Source organism: Carassius carassius, chromosome 45 (assembly GCF_963082965.1).
Source record: "Carassius carassius chromosome 45, fCarCar2.1, whole genome shotgun sequence".
NCBI classification, from domain to species: domain Eukaryota; kingdom Metazoa; phylum Chordata; class Actinopteri; order Cypriniformes; family Cyprinidae; genus Carassius; species Carassius carassius.
Window position 1 is genome coordinate 23,813,709 of NC_081799.1, and position 27,757 is coordinate 23,841,465.

A 27,757-nucleotide genomic window follows, 5' to 3' on the forward strand; every position below is an offset into this window, starting at 1 on the left:
TCAAGTCTCATGTGCCTTAAATTAAAAAAAACTAATGATAAAAAATACATAAATTAAAAATTACAAATTGTATTCTTAGATTTATTGTATTTTTAAAAACATGTATATTAAATAACCAAGTCAAAACGCCTATATGTATTTATATATATATATAAATAAATTTTTTACTTGGATGCAAATTGTTAATTCAGGAAATACATTAAAAATATTAGATTAAAAACAGCTTGACACTGTAATGCTGAAAAAAAAAACAGATGACTCAGAACAAAATGTATATAAATAAATAAATACAATAATAATATACAAATAGTCATATAGTAGTATATATCACTGTTGGAAAACTAAAACTATTAAAAATAATTTTTGTTATTTGAAATAAACCTAATAAAATAAAATATTTGAAAAACTAGAACACTAGAAAAAAAAACAGATAATAAAACTAGATGAAAAACAGAAATGCTGCCCTGGCATGTAACTGAAATAAAATAAGTCCTAAAATCACTAAAACTAAAATTGAAATAGATATAAATTGAAGTTAAATAGAAATAAAACAAACACAAAATGTGTCATTTGATTGATATAAATAAACACTTTAATAATATATAAATACTAGTAAATGAACACTGGCCTACTTTGGCTGTGCTCCCCAGACTGCCGATGGACGGGACGGCGATGAGACTGAACCGCTCGTACAGATACTCATTAGACGAGCTTCCCTTCAGCAGAGCAAACGGGATGAGATACAACTCTCCCTCCAGAACCAGAACCAGCTGTCTGTGTCTGCCGACCGGACCGCTGGAGTGCATCAGACCCTGCAGACATCACATCACACACTCAAAACTACACCAAACCAGCCAAGAAGCACTGGACATGCATCATAAAATAGCTTGACAAATAAAAGAACAGCCAACGTTAGGGTAGCAGAACAAAATAATATAAAATAAAACCCTGGGTATTACATTAAATATATACTCAATTCTACAAACCAATTAAGAAACGGTCATTTAGTGACTGACTAATATGTGTAATTGTTTCTGAAGCGTGGGTGCAGTCGTACCCCCTCCATCGGGGCGACGAGCAGGTCGTAAAGGGCTCGTAGCGGGGGTTTGCTGAGGGCACTTGTGCGGCGCGGTAGAGACGAGGAGCCCTCCTTCACCGGAGACACCGTGTTACTGAAGAGACTCGTCATACTCTGACAGCTCCTGAAATAACACACTCATCAAACACTAGCGGCCAGTACTTCTTGTATGGCTAAAAAAGCAGCATGCAGTCATTTTGGAACCTTTGGCAGTCGGATCAAAATAACTCCGGAAAGAGCTGCCAAATATAATGGATAATCCCGTATCCAGCTCATTCATCACAGTGGAAATACAGTATGCAGACTCTTTCCGCATAAAAACTGTAGTGTGCTATTTCAGAGACACTCATAGTGACATATGAGAGAAGATAAAGTGACATCACACCATCTCAGATTCTATTATTTACTGAAACACCGGAGGGCGCTGTTCACCTGAAAAACCAGCAGCATTTTTATTTTTATTTGTATATTTATTTTTTTTAATTTTTTTTCAACGTTTGTGTTTCATGTCAAAGATGGACAGTTGAGATAATAAAAACACCCAGAAAGCCATTTCAATTAAATAAACATCTTAAATAAAACAGGGTAACAAAATGTGCTACTAAAAGAGGTCAATGTGGACCTCTTAGAATAAAAATAGAATTACAACAGTAACAATACATATAGTGTTATATTACATATTAATAATACTTATTAAAATAATTAAGAATAACTGATAGTTTATTGTGTTTACTATCTTATGAAATGGTCATTAGTGTCATTTATGATATAGCCATAGCTATCATATAGCCGTGTTTTGGAGATTTTTCCATGGTGTGTCAAACAGAAGCCCTTTACTGTGGTTTATTGCTTTAATCAGTTGTGTGTCCTGCAGGAACATGTCACTGTGGATCTCTTGAAATATAGACAGAAGCCACACATCACCTTGCAGACCACAATCAAAACACTTCGTTATTAAAGAATCTGTGTAGGTGTAATGACTCCACATACTCCAGGACTAATCGCCATCACTATTGAAACCGAAGAGCTCCCGGAAAACATCCTTCCCACTTCCTGTCACAGTGCTTTATCATTTATCAAAGAGACACACACGAGGGTCTCGGCTTCTCATAAACTCTGGCCTGCGTTTGGAGGTTAGCTGGGTGATCAAACTGTTTAAATGTTTAAATTCTAAATATTAATAAATACCAAAATAGCTAAATAAATATTTGTTCAGCGATTCTGCAACCTGGATCCAACGATTCATTGAAAATATCCATCTCACATGAATTCATAAATGCCAAATTCGTTAATGAAATATTGTTTTGCATTGGATCTTTTTAATGAATCATTTAAACACTACTTGTCTCATGAACTCTTATGAACGAGCCAACGGATCCATTTAAACAAAAATCATAAATATCTGATTCATTTATGAATCATTGTTTTGTGTTAAATCTTTTTAATAAATTATTCGATCACTACTTGTCACATGAAACCTTACGTGGATTTTCAGTGAAGAAAACGCTTACATTTAGGTCTGTTCCTCACACAAATCTATCGTTTATGACAAAATATAGTGATTAAGAGATTTTTAACCACCTGGAAGACACTTTAGTGATGTTTACTTGTCATTCTGCAGCTTCATGTTCACTGCACTTAAAAGAGCAGGACACTCTTCCAAAATTCTCCTTGTTTGCGAAGAAAGTGAGTGAACGATACCAGAATCATCTTTTTTAACTGAATTGTTGGTTTAACGTGTGGTGCGTGCTCATTAGGGCAGACGAGGAGTGAACGGCGCTCTTGTTTTAATGAATATGGAGAGATGTGCGGCGCTGAGAGCTCTTAATGAGGAGCAGAGCTCTAATGATGACCGCTCTGACCCCGTCTTTAACAACGCACCGCACAACCTCGCTTGCAGTTCCTGTCCTAGCTGTCCTTTCTTCTTTCAGTGCTAATAACCATCTCTCTTTCTCTCCTAATGAATCAGGATGTGAAGGACTCTTTCCCTCCGTACCGGCTCTATAATTATCATCCGTCTGAGCTGAGTTTAGATCCATTAGCAGCAAAATGTTTACTAATTGCTTAATGATTTAGTGTCTGATTGGGGTTTTTCTTTACTACTTGAGTGGTTTCTCTTTCTTTAGATTAATACCAAATAGTTTATTTCGGTTAATATAAAAAAGAACTAGATCTAGGAAAAGAAAATTGCTTTTTATTTATTTATTTTTTTGTCAATTGACTGAGAATTTTTTATTTTATTTTTCATCATAAAGCACTGAAGAAAGACCCGATCAAATGGCTTTTTCTTCACTATTTAAGTGGTTTCTCTTTATTTAGATTAATACCAAATGGTTTATTTTGGTTAATATTAAAACGAGTCAGATTTAGAACAAGAAAAGCTCATTCTTTTTTTGCCAGTGGACTGAGAAAAATAGATTCATTATGAGCATGATTACTAATTGCTTAGTTATTTTTTCTGAAAATATAAAAATAAATGTTAATTCGAAATTGAAACCAGTGTTAAAAATTGTTTTCTTTAACTGATATAAAGCATGTTTGAAAATAAAGGTGTTTGATTGGGTTTTTATCTGCTTTCTCTTTTTAGATTTTTTAAAATTCTAAAATAACATCTAGAACAAGAAAAAACTATTTACCAGTGTAATGGGAAAAATGTTTAAATGATGGGTTTCTCAGGTTTTCTGGTGTGTTATGATGCTACGCAATCTTGTTAAATCTATATTTCTCATCAACTCTCATTAATATATGTATTTTCAGGGAATAAAACACTTAAATCGGGATCTGTTCGTCACATGTGTCTCATATGACTTTAGAAGACTATAGAATATTGTGATTTGTGAGTCATTTTTACCAATTTTATGACACATTCATTAGTAATTTTGGAGCTTGACGGAAAAGCTTATTAAACATTTGATCACTACTTGTCTAATTAACTCAAGGTGGATTTCTTTAGTTAAAACATAATATAAAAGTTTTATAATAAAGCAAGTGAGTCATTTTAACCCATTTTTAAACTGGTGTTTATTTGTAATTTTGACCTCGTTCACTTTCAACTTTCACTTTTTAGGTCTCAAAAACACTTAATTTCGGAGATTTCGGAGCTACTTTATATGATGAATGTTGCGTCTGACCTGTTGAAGAGGTTGTTTCTGGAAACCATCCTCAAGAAACCGGTCGGGTCAGTCACTGAGTTGAGTTTATTATTCAGTTCTTCAAACTGCTGGTCCAAAAGGTCTCCAGCTTCGCTCTCCGTCTCGCTGCTGGAACAGGCTCTGAAACACCAAACATAATGTGACTTATTCAGGGAAGCTGTTGGGTACAAAACATGGTACAATTACTGCAGATGAATTCGGCTTTCTTGCTTTTTTTGATGAAAAAACAAGTTCAATAAATAATTACACAATGTAAAACGACAATAATAACTATAAACATCACTTCTGCCAAATAATATAGTCGATTATTAAACAACACCGTGAAATACTTGATTCTACTGACTCATTTGTGTCTTTTTTTATTTCTCTGAATGAAACGTAACTGGTTACTCAATTAAGTTTCTTCAGTGATGAAAGCACAACATCTGAGCGATGAAACGCTCCCACTTATCAATACAGCTGTCAAACACACTGGCTTTTATATCCAGACATGAACGTTTGTTGACTTTTCATTCCCGGCGTCCATTGAGATGCAACGCAAAATAACAGAAACAATTTTACAAACAACTCAAGCACAACGGCAGCCACAATCACAGATAATTATTCACGAGTCTCTCTTGGCATCTGGAGAACACGTGAGCAAATTTTTCTGATTAGCTTTAATGATAAAACTGATCTCTCCAGTAATCTGACTCATCTGAGACGACACACTTGGATTCCTCTATTGGGTTAATAAGGTTTTATCCACCTCACCTCAATTACACACAAAACATGCTTCATTTGCACCTAATGCACGACGCAGATGTTCCGTTGATTATTTTGGACGCATTATCAGATGGCATTAAACCATGTTGGTATGAAGAGATTCGAATGCTCTACAGACGCCTGAATAGCTTGTTAGTGTGTGTTTGTTTAAGCACTTTGCTCTGAGAATGAAAGAGAACGTCTTCTTATACTCTTCCCTATACCTCAAAAGTTTAATTTATATATCTCATATTACTGTATGCATAATCTGAATTCTAACATTATGACTTACTATATCTCAAAATAGGAATGTTTAGCATAATATTACTACACATCTCACATTAACTAAATACTATATATTCTCATATTATATATACAACATACAACATTATTTGTCATTATATCTCACAATTTGACTATATATTGCATAGTATTATTATATATGTCACAACATGGTTTTATTTATTTCTATATAACTTTATAAACCTCATAATACAATATACTCATACTACTACATATTGTACAGTACATCTCACTTGATATCTCACATTAACATATATATAACATATTTCTCAAAATATGACTATATCTCATAATATGACTATATATAATATAACTTCATATCTCATACTACTACATACATCTTACTTGATATCTCACATTTACGTCATATTTATCAAAATATGACTATATATCTCAAGACTATCTATCATGATGTATCTTCATATTTTACAATAACTTAATATTTCTCAAAATATTACTATTTATCATAATATTACTATATATCTCATAATATGACTTTATCTTAAAAGGACTATATATCTCATACTACTACATACATCTTACTTGAAATCTCACATTTACATAATATTTCTCAAAATATGACTATATATCTCATAATATGACTATGTATCTTCATATTTTACATTAACTTAATATTTCTCAAAATATTACTATGTCATAATATTACTATACATCTCATAATATGACTATATATCATAATATTACTATATATATCTCATAATATGACTATTTCACATTGACTTAATATTTCTCAAAACAGGATCTAAAATATATTCCACAATATTATTATGTATCTTACAATATGGCTTTACCTTAAAATGACTATATATCTCATACTACTACATACATCTTACTTGATATCTCACATTTACATCCTAATTCTCAAAATATGACTATATATCTCATAATATGACTATATATCATAATGTAACTTCATATTTTACATTAACTTTATATTTCTCAAAATATGACTATATCTCATAATATTACTATATATCTCATAATATGACTAATCTCCCATTGACTTAATATTTCTCAAAACAGAAACTAAAATAAATTTCACAATATTATTATGTATCTCACAATATGGCTTTATCTCAAAATGACTATATATCTCATACTACTACAAACATCTTACTTGATATCTCACATTTACATCATACTTCTTAAAATATGACTATATATCTCATAATATGTCTATATATCATAATATAACTTCATATTTTATATTTACTTAATATTTCTCAAAACAGGATCCTATATATTCCACAATATTACTATGAATCTCACAATATGGTTTTGTCTCAAAATTTAACTTTCATTATTTCATATTCTTATGAATATAAATCACATGACTTCATATCTCATATTTATCTCAAAATATGACTATATATTACACAATATGACAAAATATGCTATAAATATATTTCACAATATGACTAAATTAAGTCACAAAACGACTTCGTAGCTCAAAATATGACTTAATATATCTCATAATGTTACTATATATCTCACAATGACATACGCTTTGAATATATATCATATGTCTTCGTATCTCAGATTTATTTCATATCTCAAAATATGACAATGCATTTCATATTGACTTAAATATCTCAAAATATTACTTCCATCTCATAACTATTCTCATTACTCACAATATGACTCATCTTATTACATTGACTATATATTGAATGTTCTACAGACGTCTGAATAGCTCATTAGCGTGTTTGTTTAAGCCTTTTGCTTTAAAAATTAAATGGAACGTCTGCTAATCCTCTTCCCTAGATTTCTGAACTATTCCAAAATGTCAGAGCACCAACATTCTTCTCGTTTTGCATTTTTTATCTCTGCAAACATGTTCCGGCTCCCATTGCACTCCCTCTTGAGATGGAAGCCGTCCCAAATCCTGTTGAAATGTTAATTTAATTCTTTGTCAGGGTACAACCCTGTAGGATGGGAATAATCTAATTTTGGTGCCAACCAGAAATGAAAAGCACCGGAGGAGCCGGAGAATGAGATCTGCTCTTCATATGTTTGGGCTTAAAGTGACAGGCTTTGACCCAGTCGTGGGGCGAGCGCTTGCATCTGTGACCTGTCTGCATGCTCTCCCAAACCTGAGCTGCTGTGGATGCGGCCCCAGGCCGATCTGTTTGGGAAGCGTGCATTGGAAATGAAGATGGCTCAGATGTGGAGACAGCGCAGTGGGCCTCGTGTGGCAGGCAGAGATATGTGAGGATGCTCTGAAAGGAAAACCTTCCTATAGTGAGCGGCTCTCTAACCTGATCAGGTAGGTTAACTAAGGTTGTTCACACTGGGTCTGAGTTTGATTATGCCTCTGGAGTAACACCGTGAGCACAGACAGAAGCTGTTTACCAGCTACTAAAATTGAACATTTTGTCTGTGGCGGATGCGTTTGAAAGCTGTTTCTGCTGAGAAGAGCAGCAATAAGAATGCATTAGTCTGTAATATGCAAATTATAATAAATCATCAACAGCAGTTAATTTCTGCAAATTAGGCCGAATTGGTTTATGAACCATAACTCAAACCACAGCTTGTATGACAAGCAAACAAACTCAAATGGACCTGGGAAAGCACTAGACACTGTAGTGTGGAATGCCCTAATTAGTGGTGTTTACTACGTCATCTATCATTGTTACTACCGCTCATACTGAGTGTTAATGATATGATCAAACTCTCAACCATATATACAGTCTTCCTGTAACACTTGTGCCACAGACATTTGATTCCTCAAATCATGTGTCATGTTAAAGAGGATAATAAGGCTTATGATTTTCACCTGCTGGATGATGAAACAGGCAAATTACTTCATATTTCACATTATGAATTAATATATGTCATAATGTTACTATATACCTTACATTATGACTTCATGTATCTCATAATGTTACAATATACCTTACATTGAGACTTTGTACATGTCAAAATATGACTTTACATATCTTGAAATATGATTTTCACCTCCTTCAGTGTTCCTTTCATAAATTAGGTATTAATATATCTTATAATATTATTATACAGTATATCACATAATATTACTATACTAATACTAATATATCACATGACTTCATATCATATTATGGCTTATTTCTTAAAATGACTTTATATGTCTCATTATGTTACAATATATCTTACAATGACTCCCCATAACTTACTATATATATCATAATATGATTTTATACCTTAAATATATTACTTTATATTTCTGATTAAACCCTCTAGAGTCGATTAACGCATATACGCGCTATGAGGCATTTTCTCCTGATAACCCCCGAAAAGAAGTTAAACTACACTTTCAGTTTTGATCGTACAGATAAGAGCAATACATCAATCAAATCTGTAAAGGGTCTACTTTTTTTGTATACAAAAAAATAATATTCTGTGATAAAGTAATCCATATGAAAACAACGCGATCTCTGTTTTTCATGTCTCCCTTCATTATCTTCTAATGTGACCACGCCCCCGCGCTGAACGCTCTATTCAGATTCTAATGTTTCACTGAAGCGCGCGGCTTGAATACGCCACACAACAGAAGACAACGCAGCGAGACTGTTCTTCAAGTTCTTTTTATTTTACTATTTGCTTCGCGATGAGAGAAATTAGACATAATTCACCCCAAAAAGATGTGATGTGGATTACCTCAGGATTTGAGAAATGGATTTCCTCAGAAAAAAAGAATGAAGCACTTTATTCAGCAGAGATCATAAACATGATTAAGCCTCTTTTTATTTATTTATATACTTGTACTATAGTTTTCACATAACGTGTAAACATTTTACTAGTAAGACTTTTTTCCAAAGACTTTTTCCAAACTATAATTCCCAACTAAATGTATAATGAAGTGAAACATTATGAAGTTTCAATAACAATATACAATACTATACCATTCAAAAGCTTGATGTAAATAATATAAATGTAACAAATAAATGTAACTGTAACAAATGTAACAAACAATGCTGTTCTTTCAATTTATCACCCCTAAAAAACCTGAAAAAAATATTCTCAGTTCTTTTCAACATTAATAATAATAATAATGATAATAATAACAATAAATGTTTTTTTTTTTTTTTTTTTTTACAAAAAAACCTTATCTCATAATTTTCTACTCAGAGGTGAAAACAGGCTATCATATCCATTATATCTAGAGACCAGAATAAAACACTGGGGCATGGTTTAATTTGCAACTATACAGTAACGTCCTGGCAACCACCCTTTTTTTTGCATGGGCAAACACCAGTCACATGAACAATCCGTGCATTAATCTCACGAGCGGCACTCCAGTCATCAACACGCACAGATCCTACTTAACTAAAGGATGGAACAGGTCTTGCTAAACGAGCCATAATCGTTCATATTGCAGCCGGTCGTGGGTTTCACAATTCCTGTTCGTGCCTCTTTCTTTCTGCACAATGAATGGGGTCTTCAAAGGTGGCATATTGCATCCAACCAAGTGGAAAAGATTGCTCGCAGCCCCTCAGTAAAGCGCTAAATTATCCTTTAATGGGCAGGGATGAGCGCAGAGCTCTCTGGGAGAAGCCATCAAACCTCTAGTGACTAATGCACTGGCACCGGCAGCTTTCCACGAGTGTAGAATAATGCCCTTTGTTTCAGGCTGCTGCTTAATTCACACCAAGAGCTTCTGACTTTCTTCCGTCCTTCTCTCTGCATTGCCTTTTCTCCAAACCTGCCAGCGTCTTCAGCTAATTGCATGTTAGAGTGAACTCAACACCAGCACTGCTTCCTCCATGCGAGAGGTGAGTGACTCCTCAGCTGCCACCCGGTTAGCGCCAGAGAGCCAGAGATCAGTGCGCTCTGGCCTCCAGTCCTGCCGCGGCATATGACAGCATCGGTGAGCGCTGAGATGTGCTTCCTGCAGGGCATGAACGCGCACACGTGCACACTCTGAGGACCGCATCCTTCAGGGTATATTTAGGAGGATACAGACATTTACACTAACACGAACACAGCAGCGCTGTGCGTCACTTCTACTGTAACATTTTAGTTGGGAAAAGCATATTCTTCAGTATTGCTTTTCAACCTAGCCATCCATATTTTATAAAACCATAAAACAAACAGAAACAGAGACATTTACCAAAATGCTGCTTAGTTAATTTACTTTTATTTTACACAAATAAGAAGATCAAAGGGTGTAACATGATGTTGTACAGTGTTCTGTGAAAATATATTTGCAAAGTTTAACCTGTTAGCTGCCACCTGGCCCCTCGGTGGGCTGCCTACATTTACTTCACTATATTACAGTTAACTCCTAATCTAATCATGACAAACTATAAATCGTTGGAAAGGTCTAAGACTCCTAAATAGATATTTGACCAATCTTTTTTGTTAAAAATTATGTAGGAAAAGTAATAGATTAATTTATGACAAGAGTGAACCCTCAAAAATCTACATCATAACAGGAGTTTGTTGCCTTTTTCTCTATCACACTTTAGAAATCATCAGAAATTATATATCACAATTTAAAATATAAAAATGAATCCTTTGAAACCCATTTTAACAAACATTAAGAACACCCTAGAAACCACCTAGACACTGCAACATTATTACACCCTATTAAACCGTAGCAAACTCTTAGCAATGCCCAAACAAATATCTAGTACAACTTAGCAACCACCTAATGAAGGCTTAACAAACATCCAGTACACCCTAGCAACCACCAAGCAACAGCCTAACATCCAGTATACCCTAGCAACAACCTAGCAAAGCCCAAAACACTTTAGCAACAACCAAGCAATGGCCTAGATTACATCATCAGAATACATCAGTTGAGAAACTCCTTTTAAACCATAAATAACAGTCAGAAATGATTTGAATATATTTCATAAATGAATGGAATATAAAGTGGAACATAAAAGGTGACCTGACATCAGAATGTAGCTGCGGTGTGTAGGTGATCATGTTGTATGGAGGCTGTGTGATTGAAGCGTTCACCTGCTGTAGTATGAATCCACACCCAGAGCTTCCCGAGCGTTACTGATGTGCTGCTCCAGAGACGAGCCTCCACAGCTGCCACCCGCGGGCACAGAGCCACCACCGCCCTCCTGGAAGTCTGATGTACTGCCATCCGACCCGCCCTCGCCCAGATACACCTCATGAAACTTCAGGATACCTGTGAGACGGAGAGCAGAGATGAAATCTGAAAGATAATGGTGATCATGGTGAATATTGCTGCTGGTGATGTTTTATAAAAGTAGTGCACTATAAAAGCTTTGTGATTTCACAAATGGTAAAGTTCAATCTTTAAATGATCAAACCTAAAGGTCAGATGTAAAAGACGATCATCCAGTAGAGTTCAGGCTGGACCGAATGCTCTCAAACTCCTGAGAGCGTCAGTGGTTCAGACACAACGCACATGCTTTGCGTAATAATGAAGTTAGAATAACGTATAGAGTCACGAGCAAGGTCAGCGCTCTCCTGCGAGAGGCTGAAATGTTGTTAGGTGAATATTGTAAATGAGCAAAAGCACTCCACGCTTTCAGACATACGTCTGTTTCATTGCATGAGCTTGTCTTTCTGTTACAAAACACAGAGGTTGGAATAAATAAATGAGCTTCAAGTCCACAGAGATGAAGATGTGTGCATGTGCAGGGTATCTCAGTATACTAAAACTAAGATGGAAATGATTGATTTAAAAATATTTTCAAAGCTGACATGAGTCTTTTATAAAAAAATCTGAAACTAAAAGTATGTTGCATAAATATATACACAAAAATACATAATCAATAAATACATATAAATAAAATTGTCAGCTTAATATTTAGCTTTAATATGACTATGAAAAATAAAAATAAGCAAACAAATATAAAATCTGAAAAAGGGGGATAAACAAATAAAAATATAAAATATACATATTTAAAATATAAAATGTAATATAATAAAATCAAACACACACACACACACAATTTTTTCAATATTATTATATATTTAAAACAATAAAATAAAATTATCAAAATGTAAATGTAATATAAATTATGCTGAAAACGGCCTAAATAAATAAATTAAAATATATATATATATATTAGGGGTAATACGGTTCACAAAATTCACGGTTCGGTTCGATACAATACACTGGTGTCATGGTTCGGTTCGGTTCGGTTCGGTACGGTTCGGCACGGTTTAGGTACAGCAAAAAGAAAAAATTGGCAGATAGATTTCCATGATTTTTAAAAAATGTTTTATTTATTAAAACTAACAAAGTATGTTTCTTTTTTTTTACATTGAACAATGATGGAGCTATTCTTTACCCATCTTCTATGTTGTTTTCTTAGCAGCATACTGTATAAAACAAAAACAGCTCCTTATAAAAAAAAATGACAATGTTATATTAGTTATGAACAAATACAAAGATGTAACTTTTTATATGGAACTCTATAACTCTTTATATTGAGTGTGTTTTTACTCAATTGGTTCTCTATAGGGCTTATGTTTTTTGAAACAAAGCAGGAATTACGGTCTGTCTGAAATGAGCTCCTGAAGGAATATTGTAACGGGGGTCAATTACATTACGCATGTTCTTAAAACCTACGTTTTCCACTACAGAGTAAGGCGCTCGCTCACTCAGTACGCGCTGAAGGCTCGTTGCAAAATGGCTAATGCGTTTAACAGACCAGAAATAGAAGATCCTCCAATAACCAACAGGTCTGGTGTTTGGGTGCACTTTGGATTCCCTGTAAGCTATAATGGTGATGATAGAATGAATGGTAAATAGTAAGGTCTCATATCCGCGGCTATAACGTAAATGTAGCCTACCAATCACCGTGGTGATGTCTTTTGCCCGGTTTGAATCCGTTGGAAATGTCTGTCTAAATGCTGCGGGGATAGTTTGTTGCGTGTATGTTTCTCCTTTTTTTCGTCTTTTCCCAGATACTGACACACTAAGGTGATGTCGGCGTAAATGAGTTGACATGTTTCAAGTATTCCCGCTGGTGTACCCTAGATGTGACATATCGTTGTTTTTTTTATCCACCACTCTCTTGCCATCACCATTATAGCTTACAGGGAATCCAAAGTGCACCCAAACACCAGACCTGTTGGTTATTGGAGGATCTTCTATTTCTGGTCTGTTAAACGCATTAGCCATTTTGCAACGAGCCTTCAGCGCGTACTGAGTGAGCGAGCGCCTGACTGAGTAGCCTAACATAAACATATAAGTTGGTGTTTTTTTCTTCTTCGGGGGTGTCAGGGGCGTTGCCTGCTACGTCGTTTGGGTTATTGGGCTACCTTGTTGAACGCATATCATTATATTTCACAATTTTTTTATTTTCCAAATATAATTAATTAGTCCAACGAACCGTTCGGTCCATAATGCGTACCGCGTACCTAACCGAAAGCCTCGTACCCGAACGGTTCAATCCGAATACGCGTATCGTTACACCCCTAATATATATATATAAATTAAATGCTTTATGAATATAAAATGTAAAAATGTTATATGTACATACATACATACATAAACCTTAAAGAAAAAATACATCACAAATATACAAAACATATATCAAACATTAAAAAACTTAATATACCATAATATAATTAAATATATGCATGTCTGTAAAACTGAAATTTAACTAAGTATTAAAATTAAACAGCATTAAATTAAAAACTGCAAAACGGTAACTCCTTAGTGTGTGTTTTAGGAGTGTGTGGTTGTGAGGGTGGGATTACAGAGGCAGGTGGTACTGCCGCTTTGCATTAATTCACAGCTTTTTATCAGCTTCACCAAACAGCAGGCGGCACAATGAAGCCGCGGGGAACAGAAGGTGTGAGGAATACGACAGCGACAAATACACCGATCAACTGAGCATGTGCATGTGTGTGTGTGTGTGATCCTGACATAGAAAGCAACTCCAGATTTGATCAAATAATTGTTTCTTTGTTGTAGGATGTGGTTCAACCAAACTTTTCGAGTAAATGGCTTAAAATAGCTGACATCAAATTTTCATAGCTTTTAAAACAGAATATTTTTTTTTATTAACTTAACTAACTTAAATAGGATTATTTAAAAAAAATCAAAATAAATCAAAATAAATCAATAGCAGGCCTATACAACTGATAAAATTGCAATAAGGAAAAAAAGATTAATATTAAAAATAAATAAGACAACACAGAGTTTCTGATTTTCTGATACATTTTAGATTAATTAAAATGAATGGGCTTGGGTATAGGGCAATAAAAATTACATTTTCATCAAACTTTTAAATAATTGTTGTTAAATTGTATACTTTTTATAATTTCCATTATTTAGACATGTTTCTTTTTTATTAATACAATTGTATTCCAAAACAGAAGGATTCAATTTGATAAAAAATTACATTTGAAAAAAAAGATTTCATAGGGCCCTAAACATTTTTATTTGCTAAATATTTAATACATTTTCATTAAACTGTTTAAGACATGCTTATTGTTTATTAAAATTTAACTTAAAATTTAAAAAATGACAAAAATTTTAAGTAAAATTTTTTTTTTAAAAGAATTAAACAGAATAAAAAATAAGATTAGGATGATAAAAGCTTTACTTTTATTAAACATAAATAAATTGTTGTTAAATCATGTAAGTTTTTAAATTTACTTAAAATTAATTAAACATACCTTATGATTGCTAAAACATAATAAAAAATGAAAATGTAAGAAAAAAGAAAGAATTGAAAATTATATATATATATATATATATATATATATATATATATATATGTATGTTTATATATATGTACAACCCGAATTCCGGAAAAGTTGGGACGTTTTTTAAATTTTAATAAAATGAAAACTAAAGGAATTTCAAATCACATGAGCCAATATTTTATTCACAATAGAACATAGATAACGTAGCAAATGTTTAAACTGAGAAATTTTACAATTTTATCCACTTAATTAGCTCATTTAAAATTTAATGCCTGCTACAGGTCTCAAAAAAGTTGGCACGGGGGCAACAAATGGCTAAAAAAGCAAGCAGTTTTGAAAAGATTCAGCTGGGAGAACATCTAGTGATTAATTAAGTTAATTTATATCAGGTCTGTAACATGATTAGCTATAAAAGCTTTGTCTTAGAGAAGCAGAGTCTCTCAGAAGTAAAGATGGGCAGAGGCTCTCCAATCTGTGAAAGACTGCGTAAAAAAATTGTGGAAAACTTTAAAAACAATGTTCCTCAACGTCAAATTGCAAAGGCTTTGCAAATCTCATCATCTACAGTGCATAACATCATCAAAAGATTCAGAGAAACTGGAGAAATCTCTGTGCGTAAGGGACAAGGCCGGAGACCTTTATTGGATGCCCGTGGTCTTCGGGCTCTCAGACGACACTGCATCACTCATCGGCATGATTGTGTCAATGACATTACTAAATGGGCCCAGGAATACTTTCAGAAACCACTGTCGGTAAACACAATCCGCCGTGCCATCAGCAGATGCCAACTAAAGCTCTATCATGCAAAAAGGAAGCCATATGTGAACATGGTCCAGAAGCGCCGTCGTGTCCTGTGGGCCAAGGCTCATTTAAAATGGACTATTTCAAAGTGGAATAGTGTTTTATGGTCAGACGAGTCCAAATTTGACATTCTTGTTGGAAATCACGGACGCCGTGTCCTCCGGGCTAAAGAGGAGGGAGACCTTCCAGCATGTTATCAGCGTTCAGTTCAAAAGCCAGCATCTCTGATGGTATGGGGGTGCATAAGTGCATACGGTATGGGCAGCTTGCATGTTTTGGAAGGCTCTGTGAATGCTGAAAGGTATATAAAGGTTTTAGAGCAACATATGCTTCCCTCCAAACAACGTCTATTTCAGGGAAGGCCTTGTTTATTTCAGCAGGACAATGCAAAACCACATACTGCAGCTATAACAACAGCATGGCTTCATCGTAGAAGAGTCCGGGTGCTAACCTGGCCTGCCTGCAGTCCAGATCTTTCACCTATAGAGAACATTTGGCGCATCATTAAATGAAAAATACGTCAAAGACGACCAGCAGCTGGAAATCTATATAAGGCAAGAATGGGACCAAATTCCAACAGCAAAACTCCAGCAACTCTTAGCCTCAATGCCCAGACGTCTTCAAACTGTTTTGAAAAGAAAAGGAGATGCTACACCATGGTAAACATGCCCCATCCCAACTATTTTGAGACCTGTAGCAGAAATCAAAATAGAAATGAGCTCATTTTGTGCATAAAATTGTAAACTTTCTCAGTTTAAACATTTGCTATGTTATCTATGTTCTATTGTGAATAAAATATTGGCTCATGTGATTTGAAAGTCTTTTAGTTTTCATTTTATTCAAATTTAAAAAACGTCCCAACTTTTCCGGAATTCGGGTTGTATGTATGTATATATATACACACACACACACACACACATTTTTAACAAATTGTTGTTAAACTGTTTAAGACATGTTTTTTTGTTTACTGAAACTTAACTGGAAAAAAATACAAAAATTAAAACCAGAAAACAGAATTCGAAAAAACAACAACGTAATTTCAGAAACAAATTAAAACGATTTCATAGGACCAAGAAACTTAACTTCTTTCAAACATTTTTAAATAAATTATTGTTAAATTATGTAAGTGTTATCATTTTAATTTCACATGCTTTATGATTACTAAAATGTTGAGAAAATGAAAAATTAAGTAAAAAGAAAAGAAAAAGAAAGAGAATCTAGAAAATTTTAAACAAGAGAGAAAAAAGAAAGATTTCATAAATTTTTTTAACACTTTTAATACATTTTTAAATATATTATTATATTAAATATATATAAAAAAAATTTGATTACTAAAATTATAACAGAATAATGAAATACAACAGCAACAAAAATAATCCAGAAAAATGGAAAAAAGAACAAATCTGAATCTGGGAGAAAGAGAACATACTTAATATGGCCCTACAACCTCTTTTCTGATATTTCTCTAAGACTGCATATAGTTATGCAGAACATTTCTTGGTATTTAGGCTTGTGCAAGGGCATGTTGGGAGTTCATTAATCAATCCTTTGTGAGGTTTGAACCCGAGTGTCTTACCGGAGCCGGGGGCCAGGAGCCAGCTGTACAGGTATCCTGCCGCCAGAGAGAAGTAGAGCACCAGGGCCCTCTGCCCGTTCACAGTGTCCAGGATGTGCTCCACCGTCACGGGCGTGTAGGGGTCAGAGTCCTGCTGACCCGTCTGTCTCTCCACCAGCAGGTCAGCAAAGGCCCGAGTGCGTCCACGCTCCGCCACGGCCAGAGCTTCATCATGGTGACCTGAGCAGAGGTCAGAGGTCAGCGCTGGTCTTCATAAACCCATGAATACATGCAAGCACTTCTAATTTTATTTCCAGAGGTCTCTGAGCGTTTAATGCATATGCAATGAACTGCAGGCCAAAGAAAGCAGTGATTTCATTATTGTTCATCATAAGGGCCAAAATAAAATTGATGCTCAACTGGTAGAGTGTTATGTTCATCACATAAAGCCATTATATAACTTCAGAAAATTAGCATAGGAGCTGCTTTTATTTAGTTTTCATAATGCTTTTTGGATCTTGCCAGCCTTTGTATGCATTTATTCTATGAAAAAAACTGATCAATATATACACTGCCATTCAAAAGTTCGGGTTAGTAAGATTTGTTAGAAAGATGTGTGCATAAGGATTAACGTACAGTTCTTACAGCAGTAAGAAGTAAAGCAAGTAAATGCTTGTTATGTGGCTACACTGCAACATGTGACTTCTTAATGAAGTCGTTTTTAATAAGCTGTTCTGTTCTCTGAATGGATAATGTATGACACAAACAGGAAGAAATAGGAGGAGGATATTTTTACCGAGGCTGACAAGGACCCTCTGGAGAGCCTGGTACGAGGAGGTCTGCAGGTCGAACAGAGACAGCTTGTAGTCGGTGCTGTGCTGCGCTTCATGACGAATGGTCTCGAACAGAGCCGAAGCACGGTACAGCTGTAAGGCAAAAACAAGACTTTCTGGGTTACTCACACATGTGTTAATAATAAAAGCACTGACCTGCCCTGCCACAGAAACACTGGCAATGTGTGTTATCACGCTACAGAGAAACATGACGCCCAATGAGAGCAGTGCATTTGAATTTAGTGCTCAGATGAGGACAGCAGAGGGCAGCAGACCTCCACACATAAAACACACCAGTTTCTTTCTACATGTATTTTCTTGTTGCCTTTATTCACATCACAGCAAGTGGAGATGAAACACTTATCTGTCACACGAGCCTTAGAGCAACATAAAACCAATCCAAGCACATGAACGTCTCCACAGTTGTGTTTGCAGTGGAAATAAATGAAGTCTGAATCACAGAGACTGCAAGTCGCAGCGTTTTTGCCGGCCGGTCTGGTTCTCGTTCAGTGATCGAAAGTGTGAGTTTGTGTGTGGTGTGAGTGATGTGGTATTTCTGGCTAATGATAAGCTCGCGTTCACAGCGTATGTCTGACAGACTCGCCGACGCTGTCAGGGAGAAAACCAGCGTGCAGTATTGACATAGACTCGAGAACAAACAACAGTAGCGATGCTATAACTTTACATTTTTCAGTAGTGTAACAGAAATGCTTTCAGATTTTTCTAGCTGTAGACAAATACTGTAGTTATGAGCTACCAAATGCTGTTTTTCATCACATTGTGTTGCACGTGCAATAATTAAACGCACTCTTTCCTCTCGACTTGTTTTGAGATGTTTGATTCATTTTAGCTGGTTGATTCACTGGCATGGTTCATGTACATTAAATGGAGATTCACATATGATTTACAGATCAAATATATGATTTAATGGGTAAATAATTCACTGATGAAATAAATGATTCACTTATGAAATACATTGTAAATAAATATATGATACGCTAATCAAATGAACAAATAAACCAAATATATGGATCACTAATCAATTAGGCTAAATGATTCGATAAATGAAATTCATGATTTACAGAATAAATACATGATTCAATAATTAAATAAAGGATTCACCGATCAGATAAATTATTCACTATTCAATTAAACAATAAATAAACTAAATATATGATTCATTAGACAAATAAACGATTAAATAAATGAAATACGATTTTATATATTTCAGATCAAATACATGATTCAATGATTGACACGTCACTGATCAAATAATTTATTCACTGTTTAAATAACTGACTCACTTATCAAAATTCACATAAAATACATAATTTACAGATCATGTATATGATATAATGATTAAATGAAAGACTCAAGGGACAAAGAATGTCAACAATCAACAAAGTCTTCTTTTTTTAATCTAAATATTTAGTAAAAGCTTGTGTTTTTAATTAAATTGATTGTGTTTTCAAGATTTCTATGTTGTGTAAAGTTAATGCAGTCACTTTAATTTACATGTCGCTATGCCAGAAAACAAAACTGTTTACTGCAGAATTAAACCACATCCGCTAATAGTTATATTATTATTATATTATTATATTACAATAGTGATATTGTCCCCTTAAATAGCTCAATGTATTTCTAGCCAGCAATATTAACTTTGTTTTCCCATAAAATATGTAAATATTCCTAAAGCAACAGAAATTAACTCCACAAGCAAACTGCACGCTTACAATTGCATAAAAGTAATAACTTGTTTTAATAAAATACATCTACAAATGATTTTTTTTATTTTCTTTACACCCCACTGGCAAATATTTGCTTCTTGTTTTACACGCAAATAAATCTAAATTTAGTGGGGTTAAATTCAATTACACTTAAAACAAGAAAAATGTACTTACGTAGAAAGAGAAATATTAATATCTTATGCAATCTGCGCCAAGCAAATGTGTCTTGTTTAAAGAATATTTAGATATTTTTACTACTAAACTAATCAAAAATACTGTTGAATGTGTTGGACTGTAGTTGTCATGCTGTCCTGAGGAGTAGCTTGTGGTCTAGCGTCCCCAGTGCTGCCTGATGTTGCATGTGTGAGTAATTATGTGTTTTTTTCGAGATGTGTTTGTTTGTGTGTGTCCGAGCATGTGTGTGTGTGTGTGTGTGGAATGCAGCATTTCTCAGGGGTTCAGCTGCAGAGAGCCCTTCATCAGCATACAACACGACCAGCCTGCAATCAATTAAGAGCGGAATGCATCAGCACACACACACACTCCATCTGCAATCTGCAGCGCTCCAGAACTGTCTACACATCACACACACACACACACACACACACACCAAACTGAGTCACCAGGGAGGAAAGCCATGAAAAGCTACTATTACTACACTCACAAAACACACACACACACACACACACACACGCTGTACTATCAGCTGACTCGCGTTTCTTTTCATTTTCTCCACTCTACGGCCTGAAACTCTCTGCAAACGCAAACACAAATGCACATTCACAGGAGTGTGTACATACTTAAAGCTTTAATGTGTCATTGGGAAGTAACAGTTTGACCAAAAATGAGCATTTGCTGAAACCCTCAAACCCATAGATGATGTAGATGAGTTTGAATCTTCATCAGATTTGGAGAAATGTAGCATTGCATCACTTGCTCACTAACGGCTTCTCTGCAGTGAATGGGTGCCGTCAGAACGAGAGTCCAAACAGCTGATAAAAACATTATAATAACCCACACCACTCCAGTCCATTGGAGAAGTGAAGACAAAAGCTGGGTGTTAGTAAAACAAGCCCATTATTCAGATGTTTAAGCTTCAAACCATCTGTTCCAGTCCTTTATCCCTAACATTGCTTTCTCCAGTGAAAAAGTCATCTTACCTGGATCAAGAGAGAAATAAGCACATATCGAACACCATTTACAAGCGGAAAAAGTCCAAAACAGCTCTTAACAAAAATGTTGATGTGAGAAGACAACAGTAAATTGACTTCAATTGTATGGATTATGGAATTCTATTTTAACCAGAAGCAACATTTTAACGTTAAAAAAACTTCTTGATGGATTTGTTTCTTCCAAACACACAGCCTTTGGCTTCTCGAGATGTAAACTGATGGACTGGAGATGTTTGGATTATCGTGATGATTATCGGACTCTCATTCTGACGGCACCCATTCAATGCAGAGCATCCATTGGAGATATTTCTCCAAATCTGATGAAGACACAAACTCATCTACATCTTGGATGACCTTGGGATCTATGTAGAGACAACACAGTAAAAAAAAAAAAATGCTGAAAATACTTTAACAACAACCTAGCAACCATTTAAAACAGCCTAGCACTGTGGCAGTGAGTTCTGCATTGGCAAACATCACTCATATTTGTACACTTTTTCCACTTACTGAGCCAAGAGAAAGAATCGAAACATTTGTTTTTTTTTGCTGGAGCAAAGGAAAAATGTCACAAAAGTGAAGTCTCCTTGTGAGATCTGGACGTCTTAACAAAAGCGGCACCCATCCGAACGTCTCTGATATGATCGTATAGCACGTTGCGTGTTTGTTTGACTGACAGCTGCCGCCAGAAGCGCGTGAGACTCCGGTCTGACGGTTTATCGCTCTTTCAGACTGAACTAAAGCACGTCCCTCAATGGCACAGCTGCCTAATTGAGAAGACTGGCTGCACGATGATCTAAACACATTATCCTCTAATCTTCCGTCTCCCTGTAGACGGTCGGCACATATGTGATCAGCCTCTCCTTCTCCACGCCAGAGACCCGAGACGTGAGACTCCCTCTGCAATTTACAGAGGGAGAAGAACAATCTAGAGCCTTCCTCCCCAGACGGCCATGATGAAATGTGATCCGAGCTGACGATTACAGAGACAACTACAATCACTGACACCGTCTGAGACGACGACGACCTCCAGAAATCATAAAAGAAATCAAATAAAATCTGTCACTTCGAGCTCAAAAATAATCTCAGGGGTTCAGTACACCTCAGGCTGGTTTTATGTTATTGATTGAAAAGTGCAGTCCACAAAGCAAGCCTAAAATATTTCAGGAAAACAAACAGAGATGTCTAATTCAGATCAGAAATGCTCGATGTTTGCAGACAGAAAACATTTTTTATATCTTTATGAGCATGTTTATTTATTTTTTATATTTTCCATCAAAAAAACAAAACAAAAACATTTTATATTAGTTTATTTATGAGGCATAAAAAAACAGATATATGGGCTTTTAAAGAGTTCAATTAACTAACTAAATAATTTATCACTGTCCTTTTAAATTTAGACTATAGAATAGTCTATAGAATATAGAAAAATAGACTAGAATAGATGAACATCCAACACTGAACGATATTTACTACCGTTCAAAAGTTTGGGCATGGTACGATTTTTTTATGTTTTTGAAAAAAGTATCTTCTGCTCACCAAGGCTGCATTTATTTGATCAAAAATACACTAATATTGTGAAATATTATTACAATTGAAAATAACTGTTTTTTATGTGAATAAATATTACAATGTAATTTATTTCTGTGATCAAAGCTGAATTTTCAGCATCATTATTCCAGTCTTCAGTGTGTGCTGATGACGAGGGTCTGGTTTGGGCTGACAGGCCTGAATCAATTAGGGCTAAATGCAGAGGCTGTGTGTTTGTGCAGCTCGCCTCCCTGAACAGAAGATTCGGCCTCTTTGTTTGCTTCACAGAATGATGAAGTCACAAGTAAAGAGTCCGACAGTGATGACAAGTCCGCAAACATCCGAAACACACACTCACACACACATGCATCCATCTACTGGCACATCATTAGAAGAAGCAGAGACAGTGGAGTTCTGTCAAGAAGAGCGTTCATGAGCATCCTGTGCATCTGTGCGGAAATTGGCTGTGTGTTTGAGTGTGTGTGTGTGGACGGTACCTGGTGCTGGGATTCCTCCAGATTGCCGCTGGCCCACAGCGAGAGCCCCAGACGGTGTCGGATCTTGGCCTCGTCCTCCCGACGGCCCAGCTGCTCCGCTAGACGCAGACCTTAGACACAAAACACACAGAAACATGCTTTCCAGAAAGAGTTTTCACTTAATACTTCACATGAAAATTACCAATTATTGATCTACGCCACTCGTTTTAATACAATAAAGAAAAAAAGAGTTTTATAGCTTTAAGTTTATGTGTCTTCACTTTGAGGCAATATAATATCATACATATTTCAAGCATTCCTAGAATATTTCTAAATGCTAGATGACAAAATGTAATATACAATATTCAAACAGACATTTAAACTAATAATTTCAGGTTAATTGGCAAAACTGAGCAAAAACAGACAATATTGTGTTCATTTTAACAACACTGATTTGACAAAAATAGTCATAAAAATGCCATTAAAGTAGTTGATTAATCAAACATACTGTATTTGGTAACAAAATACAGTTGAATATACTGTATATGAACACAAATTGCATTTGAGATTTCCAGAGAATAACAATCAACATTTTTGTCTTTTTTTTGTGAAAACACATTTTAATTTTACTCTACTAATGACATTTTTTGAAAGAAGTAAATACTTTCATTCAGTGATGATGCATTAAATTATTCAAAAGTGACCGTACGCACTTTTATAATGTTACAAAAGTTTTCAGATAAATGCAGCTCTTTTGAGCTTTCTATTCATCAAGGACTCCTAAAAAATGGATCAAAAATATTAAAACATACATTTGATTAACTGGGACGAAATTACATTTTAAAATATATTGTATTCTCTGATTTCTTCTTGTTTCTCAGGATGAAAGAAAATCATATGGGTTTGCAGCAACAACATATATATATATATATATATATATATATATATATATATATATATATATATATATATATTTTTTTTTTTTTTTTTTGGATTAACTATTCCTTTAATAAAAGCATAATCAAAACTCTCAGCACTTTAAAGCCAGAAGTGGTTAAAATCGGTTGAAAGCAGCTCTGGTATGTCTTGTATTTAAATTCATATTTGCAGCTTTCTGAAATTAATCATCCTTAAATAACATTCCCTTGTCTTTTCTTCCTCCTTACTCTTCATTGTCTCTGTTTTCATGTTTTTCATCATCAATCTTTGACACGGCTGTCGGGACGCTCTGGTATTTAGGTCTCATCAGGCACTGATCTGAAGAAAAGCCTCAAAAAAGATTTTTCTCATTCAACACAGACTTTAATCGCCATTTCAATCCCACTTTGATTCCTCCGTCTCAGTGAAGTTCAAACTCAAAACAAAAGAAACGTACGGTAAAACACACCATCTACACCACCGCATCGATCTGAATTATACATGCATACATATGAGAGCATGTCTCTAATTGGTAAACAGTGTTATTTTACACTAGTTTGACCTTAATCTTTGAGATGCTCTCATTATTTCTGACAGGAAGCACACTTTCGGCACACTTTTGGCAGTCAGATAATGAAATAATCAAAGGTCTTGCATTGTGGAATATGCTAATACTCTGGCTGTATATTATAGGAGGTTATTGTAAGGACACAGAAGATTTGTATCATGCACGCAGAATACCTATTACATACTGCAGCAACACTAGAAACAGTACGTTATTTGAAATGTAATTTATGTGAATTACTGTATCCCACAGTGTGATAAATGGATGGCAATATCAACTGTGAGTTTATTGGCTCATTATTTCATTATACTGCCAAAGGTTGCATTTGAATGATTATAAATGTGCAATAACCTTTTATATCAGAGATGATCATTGCATGCTATATACTATGTTTCACATACTAGGCCTCACTCATAAAATGCAAGCTTATTTTTATAGCCAAAGTGTCACACTGAACTGAATGCAACAACCATTTAATAAAGGTTTTGCAAATAAAAATGTGTAGAAAAAGAAAAAAGAAAGAAAGAAAACACATCTAAATATATCAATGAATTAAACAGAAATCTAAAATAAGAAATATGCATGAACAAAAAACAAACAGATATGTAAAATAAAATGTATATAAAAAATTTAATAAAAATAAATATCAAATAAAAAAAGTATACCGTACATAAATAAAAATGTAAAAGATGTATGTATAAATATACAAAATAAATAAATTGAAATTATAAAAAACATATGTAGATACAAACAGAAATGTAAAAAAAATTGTTAACTGTAAATGTTAATTTACTTTAAAATGTAAAAATAAAAATGGCTTTTGTTGAGTCCCATTGTCTATCTATCTGTCTGCATCAATTTCTTTACTGCCGTTTTTACAAACAGAAATATAAAACAAAAATAAAATGAATAAAAATGTATATAAATAAATAAAATAATATATAAAATATGTATAGATAAATGCAATTGTAAAAGAAGTGTAGAAATAAAATAAATAAAAAATATAAAAGTAAAAATATGTATATATAAATAGACAATGTGTTTAATCATCAATCCCCTTCAGTGGGACACGAGCAGCACCTGACATTCTAGCGTTCATCGGCCCGCACGTGTCCATCTCTACACAACTCTAATCTCACAAACACCAAACTGAAGTGAGAGCGAGAGCTTTCCTCCCATCTGCCGCTCGCGCAGAGGCCGCTCTCAGTTAATTGGCGGAGGGACGCGGTGGCCTTTGGTGTAGATCCTGTGAGGCAGGATACACATTTCTCTGGCCTTTTCCCATTCTCTCGACACTCTCGCAGCAGGGAAGCAGTGAGGTAATTGTCAAAGTCCTGGATGAAGGTGATTAGAGCATCGTCTGAGCGAATCGCCGCCCGTGAGCTGATCTGTTCCTGACGGCTTCCCAAAGTCATTTCAGAAAGACCAGTAACCAGTAATTCAACTACAAACCCTTCTAGTCTCATCATGTACGGGCGAGCGCTCTCTCCATGAATACACCTCAAATGGGATTATTATAGCGACATACGGCTCGATTGATAACATGCTCCGGTTCAGGGTGGCACCAGAAGCCAAACAAATGAGCTGAATCTCAATGTGCTCTTGTGGGAGCGAAGCACCAGACGTCTCTCTGAGTGTGTAAACATGAGCTTCAGAGGTTTAAATGTCACATTTAAACCTCAATCAACAACTTCACGACAACTTTATGGCTCGTTTCCACTGAGCGGTACAATACAATTCGGTACGGGTAACCCTGATCAGGCTTGCGTTTCCACTGCCAATAGTACCCTTACTTGGTAGGCGCTGTGTATGCTGGAAAGTAACGATATACGATGAACTGCGATAATAAGGCAAGGCAAGACCAATGTGCTGTACAGATCCTAAAAACATAAATAAGCATACAACTGTCAGGGCGGTGGTACCCAAAAGTAGACAGAATGCTCTCACAAGGATTTATTGTAGACAAAAACAGAAAACAAAACCCACGAGGGGGCAAAACAAGACAAAAGGCAAAAGCCTTGACTAGGACTTGACTAGACCTTACTAACAACAAAACAATTTACATTATACGTAGAACAGAACTCTAGACAAAATACTCACAGCGAGATATCATTAAACATAGACAGTGACAAAGCTTGACACATCTGACAACACTTGACACTATTTGACACAATTTGACGATATTTGACAATGAACCGACGCAGGACAGAGAAATACAAGGGGTTATAAAGGGAGGCTAATAATGAACACAACAGGTGAAACTGATACGCTAATAATTACAAAACGAGGATCACAAGGGGGCGGGGTTACATGACGAGACAACGCAAGCACATGTCCTTTAAGCATGCGAGGAGAGGTTCTAAAAAGTTGCCTTTCTTCTTTACAGGTACATAGATCTGCGTATCATCAGCGTAGCAGTGAAACGATATACCATGTTTACTAAAGATAGATCCAATCGGCAGCATATACAATGAAAACAGAGTAGGTCCCAAAATGGAGCCTTGTGGGATCCCACATGTAAGAGAGGCAGTTGATGATGAAAAATTGCCCAGGGTAACTGAAAAGCTCCTATTTGTTAGATAGGACAATAAACACAACTCTGCCTCTTTTTTTGTAAATGTAAGTTTTAATGAACAATAATAGCCATTGTAAAAGTGAGGCTTATATTGAGAAACGGCTAAATGGAGAAACGGTCTGGGTAAAAATATAAAATTATAAAATAAAAGGTTATATTTTATATGAAAGTGGTATAAAGGTACAGATATCATATATTCAGTTTTCATTAAACATCTACATTGCAAAAAGAGATGACAACTAAACAGGTAAACGAATCTCTACTTAACGTTTCCATTAAAGTTATGAATTTATGCTGGGAGGTATGGGGTCAGTGAGTTTTTTTTTTTTTTTTAAGAAACATTTTTATTTAGCAAAGATGCATTTAATTGATCAAAAGTAACAGTAAAGACATTTATAATGTTACTATTTTATTTGTTCTTCTGAACTTTATATTTCTCAACGAAACCTGGAAAAATTTATCACGGTTTCTACAAAAAATAAAAAATAAAAATAAAAAAGAATGCTATACAAATAAATTTGACTTGACATTGTAAATAAATAAATATTATGTTTTGTATTTATATATAATCATATTTATAATAATAATAATATATGTGTGTCACATTAAAAACAATAAGATGACAATATCTAATCATTAATTATTAATATTAATCACTTTAATTAAACTACTAATATTAA

At 34.8% G+C, this 27,757-nt stretch overlaps 1 protein-coding gene across 3 annotated transcripts in view; it reads right to left on the minus strand.

The window, feature by feature from the left end:
* Positions 1-27,757, minus strand: part of LOC132127712 (tetratricopeptide repeat protein 28-like) — a 270,207-nt gene that overhangs the window by 7,961 nt on the left and 234,489 nt on the right. For all 3 annotated transcript variants that reach the window (XM_059539755.1, XM_059539754.1, XM_059539757.1), the window contains 7 exons: positions 23,041-23,150; positions 18,081-18,210; positions 17,306-17,524; positions 11,245-11,422; positions 4,210-4,350; positions 1,058-1,202; positions 633-812 (listed from right to left, as the gene is read on the minus strand). In XM_059539755.1, coding sequence (XP_059395738.1) covers positions 633-812; positions 1,058-1,202; positions 4,210-4,350; positions 11,245-11,422; positions 17,306-17,524; positions 18,081-18,210; positions 23,041-23,150 — 1,103 coding nt within the window. The remainder of the gene's footprint in view (positions 1-632; positions 813-1,057; positions 1,203-4,209; positions 4,351-11,244; positions 11,423-17,305; positions 17,525-18,080; positions 18,211-23,040; positions 23,151-27,757) is intronic.